The sequence below is a fragment of the Callithrix jacchus genome, chromosome 13, assembly GCF_049354715.1.
Source record: "Callithrix jacchus isolate 240 chromosome 13, calJac240_pri, whole genome shotgun sequence".
Taxonomy (NCBI): Eukaryota; Metazoa; Chordata; class Mammalia; order Primates; family Cebidae; genus Callithrix; species Callithrix jacchus.
In genome coordinates, this window is record NC_133514.1 from 9542305 (window position 1) to 9559419 (window position 17115).

General features: G+C 40.9%; 1 protein-coding gene, 1 long non-coding RNA gene and 1 pseudogene across 13 annotated transcripts in view; 2 read left to right on the forward strand and 1 right to left on the reverse strand.

Annotated features, from left to right (window-relative positions):
* Positions 1-2680, reverse strand: part of LOC118146720 (uncharacterized) — a 38997-nt gene extending 36317 nt beyond the window's left edge. For 5 of the 6 annotated variants that reach the window (XR_013525431.1, XR_013525433.1, XR_013525436.1 and 2 more), the window contains exons 1-2: positions 1013-2680; positions 368-567 (exon numbers count right to left, since the gene is read on the reverse strand). This is a non-coding gene — a long non-coding RNA (uncharacterized LOC118146720). The remainder of the gene's footprint in view (positions 1-367; positions 568-1012) is intronic. The other variant, XR_013525435.1, reaches the window with a different exon arrangement.
* A 180-nt stretch (positions 2681-2860) lies between these two features.
* Positions 2861-17115, forward strand: part of AGPAT5 (1-acylglycerol-3-phosphate O-acyltransferase 5) — a 60685-nt gene continuing 46430 nt past the window's right edge. For 2 of the 7 annotated variants that reach the window (XR_013525430.1, XM_035269833.3), the window contains exons 1-4: positions 2861-3374; positions 8882-9002; positions 9119-9178; positions 11218-11288. Coding sequence is in view for 6 of the 7 variants with exons in the window: in XM_035269833.3 (XP_035125724.2) it covers positions 3156-3374; positions 8882-9002; positions 9119-9178; positions 11218-11288 (471 nt within the window). In the remaining variant the exon portion in view is untranslated. The remainder of the gene's footprint in view (positions 3375-8881; positions 9003-9118; positions 9179-11217; positions 11289-17115) is intronic. The other 5 variants (XM_035269837.3, XM_078347080.1, XM_035269834.3 and 2 more) reach the window with 4 other exon arrangements.
* Positions 11987-16441, forward strand: LOC118146719 (tyrosine-protein phosphatase non-receptor type 4 pseudogene; annotated as a pseudogene).

Here is a 17115-nt window from a genome sequence, read left to right on the forward strand (position 1 = left end):
ACATTGGGGGTTACAACTGAAAATGAGATTTGGGTAGGGACACAGATCCAAACCATGTCACTGTCCATTCTTAGAACATACTGTCAAATTTCCCTCCAAGAAGGCTGTACATGATGGACTAATTTTTCTCTCCATACATGGTCACAGGGCTAAGCTGCTATCATCCTTTCTACCTGGGAGCCTAGCTATGTCTCCAAACTGTTTAAATGTACTCTTCACAATGCTTGAACAACTAAAAATATCAAATATAAGCATGACACTCCTCTCCTTAAAATCACTATGGTATTTGTAACTCACTGCATATATTTAAAATTTTTCTGTAATCACTTTATTTTTACAACATCATTCAAAACTCATCAGAACTTACTTCTTTTTGCGACTGTTTATAATTAAAAGCCTGTGGGTTTTTTCTTTTCTTGAGACAGGGTCGTTCTCTTTTGCCCAGGCTGGTGTGCAGTGGTGCGATCATGGCTCTCACTCAGCAGCTTTGAACTCCTGGGATCAACGAGTCCTCCCAACTCAGCCTCCTGAGCAGCTGGGGCTACAGGTGTGCACCATCACACCCAGCTAATAAAAAAAATTATTTGTAGAGATGGAGGTCTCACTCTACAAATCGCTCAAGCAATCCTTCCTCCTTGACCTCCCAAAGTGCTGGAATTACAGGTATGGGCCACCATGCCCAGCTGATAAAAACATTTAATATCAATTTAAGAATGTGTGATAGGAATCACAGCATTCTTTCAGGGGGCAACTCAACAAATTTTAAAAAGACCACTATGGCCCACTCCGGTGCTATGCATGAGAATACAATGTTTTCTCAGCTTCAGGCATTCAAATGTGCCATTCTCCCTTGGAGGGCCCACTAACTCCCTCAAGAATCACCTTAAATATCATTTTACCTGAAAAGTCCTCCTTGTCCCCATACTAAATTAGATTGCCTTGATATATGCTCCCATAGAACCATCAATGCCCCCTTTTCATCCCACAGGTAACTCCTTGTTAAATATTGTACCAGGAACACACAGAATCTGCTTTTCACTCTTCGACAGGTGCCCAGCAGGGTTATACAGAGGAGGAAGTCAGCTGTGGTCTGAAAGAAGCATCATTCCGGTAGAGCGGTGGAAAAGGTCATCAGACTGCAAGGGCTCAACCTAAGTACAAGGTAAGGAGGCAGAGGGTGTGGACTGATTTTGAAGAGGTTTGCATGGAAAAGGAAGGAAGGGGGAAAAAAAAAGACAGGGAAACAGAGCCAGGTCATGGCAGAAATGGAGGGTGGATCTGTGACTGTTCAAAGGAAGAGAGGAACGTGAGCAGCACAGAGAATAACTGATAAAGTCAGGAGCTGGGTTTGAACATAAAAAGGGAACAGGAGAAAGTTAAGTTCCATGTTTCCATGCCAAACATTGCACAAAAGTTTACAACTTGGTGACTAACAGTAATCTGGGGTAATTCACAGTAACAAATTTACATTGAAACGTATTTATTGACTTTATACATAGCAATCCTAATGTGAGCACAGAACCTGCTTTATCTTTTCACACATTGTTCTAGCATAGGGATGTCTGGTCTCAGTTAAAGAAAGCATGAGAACCATTAGTTGTGCACATTGTCCACACCCATGACTTTTTCCCCCTCCAGTACTAAACCTAGTTCTTACAATGTAGGGCAGTGACAGCCACAGAAAGGGAGAGAAGCTCTTTCTACTGTGTAATGCTTCCTGCTGGCCCTCAAATACTTGTTACTTGAGAGATCTCTGTTCACCTGGCTTTATCCCCAAAGGTCACCATCTGTTAATCATGTATAAAGAAAGTAACCATCCTGGCCCGGATTAAAACTTTCCACTGAAATGCTGTTCTGCCTAAAAGTAGCACAGGCTTCCATTAGGCAGGAAATATAAATAATATATACATATTTAAGGTAAAGCATTTGGCATTCTGTTAAAGTACAACTATTCTTGAAAAGTGTTACATATTAAACCATTTTTACTGTAGCCAAAGGAAAGAAATATCCAGAAAGCCTGTGGATCTGCTTTAACATCAATAATAGAGCTACCCAGCCTTCCTAGCTTTTAGCGAAGGCTACAAAAGTATGTGTTTTATGGGTTCTACGTGTACACTCAAGTACTTTAATTATTACAGAAAAAAGTGAGGCTCCTTATTTAAAAAACAAAATCAGAAACAAGTCCAACAGGCTCTGGAGAAATGAAGCGAGGGTGAATTTTGAAAAGGTCTAATAAACAGTATGGAAATATCTTTGTGGGATGGTTCTTCAGCTATGCATAAACTTGTAAGTATAATCATTGCTATTAAGGGAAAAACATGAACCCTAATTCTTAAACACCCTGGCGGAGAGAAAGGGGCGGGAAGGGCTGCTGCGCACTCAGAGGGGAAACTGAGGAGACGACATCCCAGTGCTAAGGACCGGCAGTGAGCAGATGAGGATACCCGAGCTGCTTACAACCTGGGACCTCTGACAACGCTAACACCCCCTTTCTTACTGCTCTAATTGTGTGCTCCCCGGCGCCCAGGGGCCTGTGAGCAGGAGAGGCGCGTTTCAGGCAGCTCCAGCGACCCTTAAGCCTGCCCGAACGCACGTCCGGCCGAGGGAGCAGAACAAGAGGCACCCGGAACCTCCTCCGGCCGGAACCCTTCACTCAGCTTCGCCAGTCTGCAGCAGGCACAGCTGGGGAGCATGCGCAGTGACCGGAGCCGGGCTGCCCGCGTGCTCAGTAGGCAGTTTGTGCGGCAACTGTTGGCCAAAGCTAACCAACCAGGAGACGTGTTATTGTCACCGATGGGAAACTATGGCAACGGAAGACCAATCAGAAGGCGTATTATTGCCGCGGAGCCCCGCCCCCGGCGGGGGGGGATGTGGCTATGGGTGAGGGTCATGGGGTGTGAGCGCCCCTGAGCTGTCGACCCGGAGGGCCGCTGGTGCCCTTGCCTGGCCGCCGCGAGCAGCGCACCCAGCCCCGCAGTCGCCCGCCCCGTTCCCGGCGGCGGCGCAGTCCATGCGGCTGGGGGCGGAGGCTGGGAGCGGGTGGTGGGCGCGGCGGCCCGAGCCCGGGCGGTGATTGGCCGCCTGCTGGCCGCGGCTCAGGCCCGGGCGGCGGGCGGCGAACGCAGGCGGGAGCCCGCTGCCAAGGAGCCGAGAAGATGCTGCTGTCCCTGGTGCTCCACACGTACTCCATGCGCTACCTGCTGCCCAGCGTCGTGCTCCTGGGCACAGCGCCCACCTACGTGCTGGCTTGGGGGGTCTGGCGGCTGCTCTCCGCCTTCCTGCCCTCCCGCTTCTACCAGGCGCTGGACGATCGGCTCTACTGCGTCTACCAGAGCATGGTGCTCTTCTTCTTCGAGAATTACACCGGGGTCCAGGTGAGCCGTCTTCCCGCTCCCGGGCCTCGGCGTTCATCCGAGCTCCCGGGGGAGCGGACCCCTCCGCTACCCCCAGGTGGCGAGGGTCTCCAGGCCGGCCCGGCGGACCCAGCCAGGAGAGCACGTGCCGTCTCCTCGCCTTCTCTCTGCTCATGCTTCCTGCGGGTCCGCAGAGATCGCTGTCTAGGAAGCGGTGGCTGCGTGGTTCTGAGGCTACAAGTGGGACCAGCCGCCCCTTTCCCGCCCCTCGCCCCTCGGCCCTGGCCTCTCGCCCCGGTCTGATGCTGCTTAGCAAAGTGGGTGCAGATGCACGTTTTAAATAGGGCATGCGTTTGGCAGTTTCTGGCCTTTGGTCCAAAGAGGTGGTCATGTTGGAACAGACCGTAGATGTCTGCCCTCCGAAGTGCGCTTTTACAATGACCTTCTCTTGAAACGGAAGTACAATTCTATCTTGTGTTCTTCCCTCAGGTCAAGTGAAAGCTGGACGAGGAAATGAATGCATTTGTTACGGTAGAAGCCTAACTAGATACAATTGTTGCCAATTTTAACTGAGCTTAAATGTGTCGGTGATCTGCTGCCTGATCACTTTCTTTCTGCTACTGGTTCTTTGTTGTTTGGATGCGTAGATTACATTTGAGAAACCATAAAAGTAGAAGGCCCTCTTAACAGTAGTTACTTGAAGTGTTATGAAAAATTACAAATGTGACTTTTCCTTTTATTTCTCAGTTTGAAAGAACAGCTTTATTCTTGGTTATTCCCGATGTCCACCTAGTCCTCTTTTACTTTTCTTGGTAGGGTTAGGGTGGGATGGGGAAAATGGGACGGTATCATTTTGTCTAACTTTTTTTCCCCCCTTAGAGCAGCTGTTTTTACCCTGTGGTCAGTCAGCTACTATATTTAGTTTGCAGTTGCACTGCTGATGGACCCTTGATGGCCCCAGTTGCAAGTTGTTGGAGGGGAAGGAATTAGGAGAGGCCAGGGCCTCCATTTAAATCAGAATCCCTGTCTCCTTGGAAAGAAAGGTGCTGTTCCAGACCATGGTTTCCGGGTAAATTTTAAAATGAGCCTCATTTAAAAATCTCAATAATTCAGGCTATTTTTTCCCTTTACATGATAACTTCACCAAGTTTCTCTAAATGTATGATCATTATCATGATGAAGTTTTTACTTTCACATCATAGGACAGCTGGCCTGGGCTGGGATATAAGCTCAGAACAAAGTCATTCTCCTCTTAAAAAAACAATTCTACCTGTGCTGGGTTATGTTCTTTTTGTTCAAAGAGTATAGAGTGTCCCACACAATATGATGCAGAATATACCATTGAAGGATTTTTTGTTTGGCAATTTCTTTTTTTTTTTTTGAGACGGAGTTTCACTCTTGTTACCCAGGCTGGAGTGCAATGGCTCGATCTCGGCTCACCACAACCTCCACCTCCTGGGTTCAGGCAATTCTCCTGCCTCAGCCTCCTGAGTAGTTGGGATTACAGGCACGCGCCACCATGCCCAGCTAATTTTTTGTATCTTTAGTAGAGATGGGGTTTCACCATTTTGACCAGGATGGTCTCGATCTCATGACCTCGTGATCCACCCGCCTCAGCCTCCCAAAGTGCTGGGATTACAGGCTTGAGCCACCGCGCCCGGCCTCTTATTTTTTTAAATGACTGTAAAACTTAGTGTTTCTGAAATTACATTTTCTTTTTGTTTTTGTTTTTGTTTTTTTGAGATGGAGTTTCGCTCTTGTTCCCCAGGCTGGAGTGCAATGGCGCGATCTCAGCTCACTGCAACCTCCGCCTCCTGGGTTCAGGCAATTCTCCTGCCTCAGCCTCCTGAGTAGCTGGGATTACAGGCACGCGCCACCATGCCCAGCTAATTTTTTGTATTTTTAGTAGAGATCGGGGTTTCACCATGTTGACCAGGATGGTCTCGATTTCTTGACCTCGTGATCCACCCACCTCGGCCTCCCAATTTAATGACATTTTTATGCCTTTCAAGCCTTCATTTAAAGAAATGAATGGTTCATAGTAGTTCTTGCAGAACATTTTCTTTTGCGTAGAATTTTTGAGGTAAAGAGAAATAGTAGGTCCATGAGATTTGTGATCTGTGCTTGGCATGTAAACCTGCTTCCAACAAGTTTACCTGGATTTTCCTTGGAGTCTAGGTAAATATCTTTTTTTCTTCCCTAATTTCACTACTTTATTTTTATATGTATCTCTGAGATAGAGAAATATTTCAGTCAGTGCTACTTAAATTATTCTTTATAACTTATTTATCCTTTTAGGTCCTTTCAGAATCTCTCATTAGTACTGAAACTTGACTGGGTACCTTCTTCACCATTTATTTCTGTCGAATGAGTAATAAGCATTTTATAAGTTTTATGTGTTTCACATAGTTTAAGACTTTTTGAAAACCAACTTAAACCTCTGTACTAGGTAAACTGTGGTTTACCTGCCAAGTACAGATCATTGATTCAAGTACTTGTGTTACTTTCCTGGGCTGCCAAAACAGATCACTTCAAACTAAGTGGCTGAAAATAATAGAAACGTATTGTCTCGTGACTCTGGAGGCCAACGGTTTGAAATCAAGGTGTAGGCTCAATTGTACTCCCTCTGGAGGCCCTAGCGGGGAATCCATTCCTTGTGTCTTTCAGCTTCTCATGACTGGCAGCATTCCTTGGCTTGGGCCAGAGTCATTTCAACCTGGCCTCACAATCCTGGCCCTGGCCTCTTCTGTCTCACATTTCACCCTCCCTTTCTCTTAGAAGGATGCTTGTCATTGGGTTTAGAGTCCACCTGGATAATCCAGGATGATCTCTTCATCTCAAGATTCTTAATTTCATTATAACTACAAAGATCCTTTTTCCAAATAAGAAAACATTCACAGGCTACAGGGCTTAGGATGTGGACACATTTTTTAAAGGGGCTGCCATTCAACTCACCACAATAATGAACTCCATAGTTCCACCTATTCAGTATTTTGTAGTTACTTCTCAATTTAACTTGCCTTATTGCTTTAGGTATTTACATATGAAATCACTTTGGTCTGTGCTTTCTTTAACAGCGAACCTGCTTTTTTCTGTAATAAGTTTTCTGACTTTCCCATAATCTTAGTTTCTTATTTGCAGATTTACCTTCACATATCCTTTAACAGAGCATTTGATTAACTTCTATTTTCAGAACCGGTCTGTATTCCATGTAATAATCAACTTATTCATATTTTGGTATTCTTTTAATTCTTAACTGATTCTGAAATTATGTCTTATGATTTTATATATATAATATATATGTATATGATATATATTTAGGTATACATATGTGTATATGATATATGTATATGATATATATATAGAAATAACAAATATTTATAAATTAAAGGTAATATAACTTCTAAGCTAAGACTATTATGTGTAACATGGTGAATATACTGGTATTTGGTTTGTTTACCACTGAAAAGCCCTATCTGTAGGATAGGAAGTGACTTGAATATGGAATGCTTTGATACTCAGAATAAGAGGCTATGTGTGTATCCTTGAGCTGGAGTTTAAGGAAAACTTACGGGAAATTAAAAGGAAAGTTGGAGGACTGGCAAAGGAGTGGGTAGGACTCATGAAAAAGGAATGAAATTAGCTTAAATTCTGTCATCATGAGTTGAAGTGAAACTAGATTTATGTTAGTTTATAGCCTAGAATTCTATCCTCGGGATCTAGATATATCCTAAATGTTGAGATAGCTGCATAAACAATAACTGTAATATTTATGATAAATAATGAAAAATCTTTTTAGCATGTTTCATGAAGCTGTTAGAAGTTAAAAGAATGTCTTCAAATGTTAGAATTCTTTTTTCTTTGCTGCTTTTTTTTTAAAAAATTCTTTTCCCCCTTTTTATGAAATACGCTGAAGACTGATCATTGAAATTTGTAGGCTAAAAAATTATCAACACAGAGTAGTTTGGGGTTTGGGTTTTTTGAGTCATGGTCTTCTTCTGTCACCCAGACTGTAGGGCAGTGACACCATCATGGCTCATTGCAGGCTTGAAAGCCTGTGTTCAAGTGATCCTCCCGAGCTGTTGGCATGCCATTATTTCTAGCTAAATTTTAAAAGTTTTTGTAGAGATGGGGTCTTGCTATGTTGCCCTGGCTGGTCTTGAATTCCTGGACTCAGGTGATCCTTCTGCCTTGACCTGTAAGTGCTGGACTTACGGATGTGAGCCACCATGCCCTGCCTCTAATTAATATTATAATTACCAATTTATCTTGTTTAAATTAGTTGGTAACACTTGGAGTTTACTTCAAAATATATTTTACATTAAATGACTCTGACTGCTAATCTCCCCTTCCCAAAATGCTAGTGTAATATAACAATAAAATGCACAGTCTTAAGATAAACAGGTTTTCAGTTGACCTGCTTTATAAAATAGTTTGAAAAACACAAGAAAGAAGATAAAGAATTTAAGATTTTGACATTTCTATAATACGCTCTTAACTTGTCTAAGGATTCATACTTTTTTTTGAAGCAGAGTCTCACATCGTTGCCCAAACTGGAGTGTAGTGGTGCAATTCCCACTCACTGTAACCTCTGTGTCTGGGCTCAAGTGGTCCTCCCACTTCAGCCTGACTTCACCTCCCTATAGGTGCCCAGCACCATGCTGAGCTAATTCTTGTTTTTTGTTTTTTTTTTTTCTTTTTGGTAGAGATAAGATTTTTCCATGTTGCCCAGGCTGGTTTCAAGCTCCTGGGCTCAAGTGATCTGTCCTTGATTCACCATACCTTGATGTTCAGCCGATTCATACTCTTAACTGAAACATTGTTCCACGTTCCTCAGAAACAGTCAAGGCTTTTCATCTAGAGACCATTTATAACTGGATCTTTCTCTTTGTAGCACTGCTTATCAAACTAGTCCTAACTTCCTGATGAGTTAAATTTGTATTCTGAATCTGGCTGTAAAAGGAGCCCTTCATCAGAATGAAACATGCTTATTTAGAAGTGGAGAGGGGACCTTGCAAGTGATCTAGTCTACTACTCCCCTTTATGACACGTCTGTATTCTTTCTGCATTTCTGCTGTAGCGTTGCCCAGCGTCTTCTCTAATATCTGTAGTCCTAATGAGAATACGAATTGTAGCTTGCATCCTTAATTTTACTCTTCTCTGCTTACTCATCATTCAGTGAAGACCTTAAATAGATCTTAAATTACTTCCTTCACTTTAGCCGAGAGTAATAGGACTGTGTAGGTTTGGGTGTGCCTCTGTATTTGCTTGTTTAAGCAGAATAATAAAAACTTTTACTATAGGAAATTAAACATTTCCCAGTCAAATACAGTTCCAGTCTAACACAATTAAATTCTGGTTAGAGAGTGGGTTAACTCACTAGGCGTATAGGAACATCCTAGAGAAATGCAATTAGAACTCTTACTTTTACACTTTATAAAGATGAACCTCTGTGAACAAACCAGTTATTTCAGGTTGCATTTGTGTATAGGTTTTTAATGCCTTATTTTTCTATTTTAAAATCACAGATACAATATATACATGCAATTATATACAGATGCAATTATAAATATACATACAAAATAAAGCCACAATATTTTGAGAAAGTTAAAGTTTCCTTTACTCCTGCACTGCATACACCTTTCCCAGGTATGTACCAGTTTGATGTGTAAGTTTAGATTTCTTCCAAGAGCATTTAAGTAAGTGTTTGAGTTGTGGTAAGATTCTTTAGTTAAATGAACTTCTTAGATGAGTTTTTTTTTTAGTGCAGAAGCATGAAATACACCCGTGTAACTGGGGATACCTCTGTGCCATTACGATGGAAGGTAAGGAAAAACAGCACTCCACATATACCTAGTTTACTTTCCCTTTTTGGTAAATTTGTGTAATTTTGTGGAGCTGACACTTCTTAAGTGGAATCAGAAGTTAATTTTTCCTTGACTCTTTTCTCATTTTGTTATGGTTTCTTTCCCTAGAGGTTGGTATTAGTAGTTGGACAACTCAGTACTAAGTAGTGACTTTTCAGTAAGGGATCTCTAGAACCTAGTGTTACTCCCTTAATCCCTGCGATGTTCCCACGTGCACATTGTTCCAGGTGCTGTGCTGGCTACTAAGAGATACAATGTTTGATAGACAATGTACTTGCCATTATGGAGGTCACATTCTAGTGTGGGAAGACAAACAATACCAAGGAAATTAAAATTCACTGTGCCGTGCCAGGTTATTTAGCCGGGTGGATTAGAGGTAGGGGTTGGAAAATCTTCCTGAGCAAGTGACATTTGTGTGGAGCTCTGTAAAAGATCAAGCTTGGAAGGTAATGTCATCCAGGCGAGACATGATGGTTAGGGGAGTAGAAAGAGTGGACGTCGAGACTGAAAAGCATTCCAGATCTCTTTTAGCTAGCTGATAGGGCTTTGTGACTGAACATGGAGGAAGAAGAAGACGGTGGGTTAGTAACACAGTTGCATTTAGTGAGTGCTGCTGTGTGCAGGTATTCTTCTATTATGTAAATAATTTCATCTTTACAAGGTAGGCACCGTTCTTCCTCTTTTACCGACAAGGGAAAGGGAGTACCCATGATTCACATCTGTAATCTAGCCAGGATTTAGTGCAAGACAGTTGAGTTTCGAGCATTCATTTTCTAAAGATGCTTTGTTTGACACTGATTATATTGCTTGAAATGAGATCCCTATTTCTCAAGGTATTCATCTAGGAAAGACATGAACTGACAATTACGATATAGGATAATACTGAAATTAGAGTGTGTTTATTAGCTTTGCTGTACAGAGATAAAGTAACTCTTTGCTTGGGTTAGTGGGAAAGCCTATAAGAACTACTCTGATTTTTACTTTGAACATGGATGTTTAGGGAAAAGAGGTTTTCAATTAATAACATAATAAACATGAAGTGTTTGAAGCATGGCCTTCAAGGCTCTCTAAGTTCTGCCCTGGTTAACTATTCCATTCCTTAGTTTCATTCTAGTCTAGGTTTTCCCTCCCCACATTGGACTGTTCCTCTCTGGAATTCCAACTCAAGCCCAGCTTTTCCCCATCTGTCATGCTTTCACCCCATCTCAGTGTCAGGGTAACTTTTATGTAATATTAACAGATAGCACACTAACAATATTAGCATATTTTAATGTATGTATCATCCCCTCCGCAACATTGTAACCTCTTGAAGATGGCAATAAAGGGAGAATGACTTGATTTTACTTTTTATTTTAACAAAAATGGCAGAGTAGTCTGGGCATGCTGTGGCTCACACTTGTAATCCCAGCACTCTGGGAAGCCAAGGCGGGTGGATCACTTGAGGTCAGGCATTCAAGACCAGCTTGGCCAACGTTGTGAAACCCCATCTCTACCAAAAACAAAAATTTGCTGGGCATAGTGTTTTGCACCTGTAGTCCCAGCTAATTGGGAGGCTGAGGTGGGAGAATGGCTTGAACATGAGAGATGGAGGCTCCAGCCTGGGCAACAGAGCGAGACCCTGTCTCAAAAGTAAAAAGGTGGAGTACTCTAGGGGATTCTAGTCTGTATTTTTGTGGAAATGTGGATGAATCTCACTTTTAAGGGATGAAAATTCCTGAATGGCATTACAAGTTGGTAAGTTTTGATCTAACAGGGTACACAGGTCTAGTGAGTCCAATTCATTCTTTCCTTAAAAAGATGAAGGAGGAAGAAACATTAACTACCCTCAAGAGTAAGGCAAAATGAGCAAAGCCAGAGAAGTTATAAAAAAAATTCTCAAACAGACAGCAGTATGGAGAAACCTTGGTTTACTTGTGAATAAAAACCGGTACTTTTTGTAGTTTTTGAACCTATGCAATTCTCCAAGGTTTTATGTTGTTTCTTCTATTTCTCTGTAGGCACCAGAAATGAAAACCCAAATAAGAATGTGTTGCTTGGAGATTTTAGAGTACTGTGTATGTGTATAAGTGTAAGTAATATTTGGATGACAACTTTACTGTGCTCCATCTTGGCATGAGCATTACAGGGGCAGAAAGAATTGAGGGTGATGATACCTGAAACGGAGAGTCGTACGAAGTCCCAGCCATGTGCTAAGTGCTAACCACATACTGTTAATAGATGCTAATGTTCTAGACTGATAAAATACAGTCTCTACCCTAAAGTAACACAAAATTTAGCAGTGCCAGAAGATGTCACTTAAAAGAAAACTTGAATGTATACTGAGATGTTCCCAAATTAAAGTCACTAACAAAGAACTGAGGAAATAAAGGAGGAATACACCTATGTCCAAATGGTTAACTGGGTGGGGGCTGTTGCATAGACAAGCAGGTGGTTCACCTGAAAGTTGCATGTAATGTAGTGAATGCCAGCTCCTGGTGCACTTACTTATTGTGTTGCTTCTGGTCTTGATTTGTGTTTATGTAGGAAATTTTTTTTTGTTGGTTTTTACTTTTTTAACGGGTTCCTTATAATTCTGTGGTTGATATAAGAAGTGAAAAAGATTAAATAAGCTTCTAATATTTGAGAAGCCTTCTCACTTGACATTTTTTATTTGAAATTTTTGCAGAGAATAGTTTTGTCACAGTCAAAAGATTTGGGGATCTTGGAGTGAGAAACCTGGGTGTAATTCCTATTTCTCTGCCATTCTGTGTGTCATCTGGAGTAAGTGTCAAATTCTTAATCTCAAGATTCTCATCATTACATAGAATACTTTTTGCCATGTTATTTTGAAGGCAAAATGAGATAATATGTGAAACTGCCTAGCTCAGTGACTGGTACATCATAGAAAAAACACACCCTCAAAAATAAGAACAATACCAAAAGACAAATAGGATATAAAATAAGGGGAGTACCAAGAGATACATGCATGCCGAGTGTATGAGAAAGAACCTGATGGCCCTCCTGGGCGGCACAGGTCGTGGCAGCTCCACAGCGTGATGTGGTTGCACATGCAATCCCCAGCATGTATGTAGAGCTTACATGCCGTTCCCCAGCACTGCCTGGCCTTGGTGCTTTTTATCTTCAGCTGAGAGGATGCAGCTGTGATATGAAGACCTTGTGTATACAGTCATGACCTCACATTTCCAAGTTCCTGCTGGCAGAACCTACAATCTACAATATACAAGCACAGAGTTGGCCTGAGACAGACAGCCTACAGAGGTGGTTGGTAACATCCTTGTGGAAAACACTGTAAGCTTTCAGTGCAAATAAACATGAGCTGTGGCACGTTCTGTTAGATATAGTCTGCAAGCATCTTGATTGTACTGAACAAGACAGGTAATTTACGGGTGGCTGATGATTCCACAGTTAGCCCAGTACTAGTACTTTTTGCAAATTTAACAAGACATTCTTACTGAAAGATTGCCCTGTCTTTACAATACTGCTGCCCTTTGAGCTTCATTTGCTGTTCAGGCTAACCTTGAAGACTACAGTCAGAGAACTTGGTAGGCCACGTGTCAGGTTATTCTTTCATTCCTGATCATCCTCAAACTTTTGAAAAATTGTAAAATTACATCAGCAACATATGTTTATATCCCTGAGAAGCAGAAGTTAATTACCTAAACACAGCAAGTACTTTAGACCTCTGTGGAGTTGAATTCCACTATGCAAGGGATCAAAGTAACAATGAAATTATGATGGGAATGACGTCAGAAGAATTCTGACTTATAACAGGTTATGAATGAGTACCTTTCCAGGGTTGAAGATTGTCAAAATTTAAGTGCAAACAGTTTTTTGTTCAACTCTGAAAATGACTTGCATAAATCTAGAGAAAGATGATCAGGATTTAATATGGTGACTTATAGAGCATGTAAAAATTTGTGGAGAGCAAGTGTAGAACATTACATATTCTTCTGTTTGGGAAGACCACTTCCCACTAGAAAGAATTTTTTTGCACATTATTTTATATTCGGTTCAAAATTCCTAGTGCACAGTAGGAGAACTGAAGTTCAGTTAGTTCAGTATGGCAAAGAAAAGGCAGACAGACTACTTGTAGGGGTCGTCAGGTAAGCCACTGACTTGGAAATTAATGCATTGGGAAGTAGTAAGCAGGAATTCAACATCTGGTGAAAAGGTTAGAAGCATGAAGTCTTCCATCACAGTTGCCGCCTAGAACAGGAATGCTTAATCATTAAAATTCTGCATTCATGCAAGAGGGAACCTGGTTATGACCATCTTCAGTCGGTCATTTGGTAGACTATGTGGTTCACACTTCCTCCAAAGTATTTGTCAATCAGAGATCACTACTATCAGCACAAGCTAATAGCATCATTTTGGAATCATCACCATTACAAGAGACCCCTGGAGATGAACAGCCTCCAGCTTTACCACCCAAACAATCTAAGAAAAACAGTTGGAACCAAATTCATTATTTACATTTCCAACAAAATCTGGAAGATCATATTAATGAAACATTGATGTTCCATCTTCTCTTAAAAAGTCTACTCCTAATGGTGGTATTCTGCATGCTAATCTTGTTCTAATCAGAGTAAACCTGAGGTAAGTGGAAAGTTTGGAGTCCATATAAAAGGGGATATGATCAGAAGATGTCTGTGATCATGTCCTGAGAAGCACCAGGAACACCTTTTACCTCTGTGACCCTCGAATGAATGAAGAGAAGACCAAGTTGTATTGATCAGTGTTTGGGACATTCCAGAACACACCCATGACTGGGTTGTCCTGCTGATTAAACCTAACTGTGAGTGACATTCTGGGGAACTCATGCTTCTAGTTCTCCCTAACGCTACATATGAAGTAGTGGAAGAAATGCTGGAAAATGAGACAGACTTCCAGTACACTCCGGAGAAAGCCCCACTAGATAGTGTCCATCCGCATGATCACTTCCTGTGGGAGTCATGATCCAGCTAGCCGAGGGCTTATCGCTGGAACAGCCTTGACACAGTTTGATCAACTTATCAGAAAAAACTTGGAAGGACAATATCTGCTGCCAGATTACCTTGGAATCTTTCCAAAAATACAGAGGTAGTTTGCCTTATCGTGTTACACGTGTTATTTTAAAAGGTGATGAAGACTACATGGGTGCAATCCCAGCATTATAAATCAGAACAGTGCTTGTCAAGGGGCATTACCACAAACTGGAACAGATTTTTGGCAGATGACCTGGGAGTAAGGCTCCTCCATGGTTGTAATGTTGACCATATAAGTTGAATGTGGCGGGGTTAAATGATACCAATGTTGGCCAGAACCCACAGGAAGTTCATCCTATGGATGCAAGCCATCTGCCATTCAGAAGGAAGCACTGCCTTTATCTTCAGGAAGATCACACTGCTGTTTAACCAAGAGAAACATGATAGAGTCTTCCATCACTCAATTCCATTACATAGGTTGGCCTGACCATGGAGACCCTGGTAATTCAGTGACTCTCTGGGTTTTGTTTGTCATGTACAAAATAAAAGGGCCCCAAGGAAAAACCCATTGTTGTTTCTTGCAGTGCTGGAGTTGGAAGAACCAGGGTTCTTATCATTATGATTACTATGGAAACAGCCATGTGTCTCATTGAATGCAGTCAGCCAGTTTATTCACTAGACATGGTAAGAACAATGCGAGAGTAGTAAGCCATGATGGTCCAAACACCTAGTCAGAACAGTTTTGCATGTGATGTGCTATTTTGAAAGCTTAATGAAGGCTTTGCTAAGGAAAGCGAAAGGAAGAAAAGAACGTTGTCATCTGTTAGGTTCCATTTAAATATTGCATGATAATTGTATTTATTGATTATTGATTGGGTAAGTAGCTATTTGCTATTTTGATCTTATTTCAGAAGGGAGTAATAATTTTACTATTCAATTAAATGTTTTAAACTGGGTAGAAAAGGACTAGTTTTTGTATATTTTACAGCAGAAACCTTATGATTAACTGGTAATATATTTTGTTGGCATAAAAATACATTTAAAAGTTCAAGAGGTTATAAACAGTGTAACTGTATATGTAATCTTATTCAAATTGAAATTCTTTATAGCTGTACATCTGTGTAATCAAAGACTTATTGTGGGGAGAGATAGACTAGCTCTTTCTCCTATCCATTAATCATTTAACACAGTTTGTAATAAAAAATTCCATGTCATTGGATAATAATAATGACAGTTTAACATATTTTAGATGGTTACTATGTTCTATGTGTTGTGTGAAGTAGTTTACATGGTTTTGCTTATTTCACTACAGCCCTAGGAGGGGCAGTTACTGTTATTACACTCATTTTACAGGCAAAGAAATAGGTACGAAGAGGTTGGGAGTTTTGCCCAAGTTCCCACCGTAAGGTGATAGATAAGGACTCAAATTCAAGTCTTAATTCAAGTCCAGTGCTTTAGAGCCTACCTCTTAGTGGCTCTCACATTATAGCATAGGGGAGAGTAAACTGTTCCTCTACCTTCTTGGGGTAGCTAGGGCTTGTGAATTAAGAGATTAACAGGAGATGAGAAGTACCCATTTTGTTGATGTTAATATTTTTACATGCACAAGGTCCTTGGGAAATAAATTAAACTCAAAGGAGGGTTTTATTTTTATTTTTATCTGTATTTTGAAGAGACAGGGTCTTGCTTGCTATGTTGCCAGGCTGGACTCAAACTCCTGAACTGAAGCAATTCTTCTCTTTGAGCCTCCTGAGTAGCAGGGACTGTAGGTGTGCCCCTCTGTGCTTGGCTAAAGGGGGTTTGTATGTGATTTTAACAAAGGATGATAAATTATAAAGAAGTGACTAGTCAAAGGAAAAGAGAGTTTCAGCTCCCGGGGTGGTGAATTGTGGGAAGATGACTAGGAAATGTATAGTAATAAGGTTTGCTGTGCAGATTTATGTTGCCAGTTTCTGGTCTCCCAATAAGGGACAGGGAAACACCTTTACCAATGGAAATTCATATCACCTTTACACAGGCAAATTTATGCCATGCCTTAGGCAGTTAGGGGAGGACAGAGAACTCATCTTGTATCTGCTATTTCTCAGCTGCCTTCAGCTCAATATAATCCTTATGCCAAAGTAGCTTGTTTTGGTGTAACGTATTCTCTGATCCCTTTCAACAGCGTCACCTATACTTATTGACAATGAAAATTAAAATAAAAATCATTTCAAGTTTTGCATGCAGAAGGCAAATGGACATTATTGAGATAAATGAAGAATATAAAGAATATAATATAAATTCTTAGAAAAGACATTGTAATTTGGAGGCTATGCTGTTAAGCATGTGATCAATTTAGATTCCATATTCCTACCTGTTTTTAAGATGAAAAGAGTCACTAGGCAGTTTACATATCATAGGAGCAAATTAACACAGTTGTGATCAAGGTGAGGTGAAACTAGTCCACGTCCAATCCAGGTCTTCTTGTGAAAGCCAGTTTGTGCAAGATGAATAAGTGTGTTTGACTAAAGCAGAATAGCTTTTCATTTTCAATTAACATAATTGTTCAAATATCATTTTTATTGGCAGCCTCTGAATTAATCAATGGAAAGAGAATTTTTTTTCTATAAAGGGATGTGTGATGAGTTCTTAAAAACTGGTGAAGCTAAAATTAAATAATCACGAAGAAGCAATTATAATGAACTTAAAATTACTTAAAGAGTTATGAAAAGCAAAAGGAAAAGCCATTTGTTTTCATGTGCCTTGTTTTGAAGTGACAAATTATCTGCAGGATACATTTATAGAAGCAACTAATGTGATTTTAAAAGTGAGTGCTAGATTTACAGAATGATGCCTTTAAAAAGTCACTGGTCCTCTTAAATGATTTTATTTGTGTTTATTCTGAAATTACCTTTATGTTAAAAATGAGATATAGCTTTACCTACTGGCAAC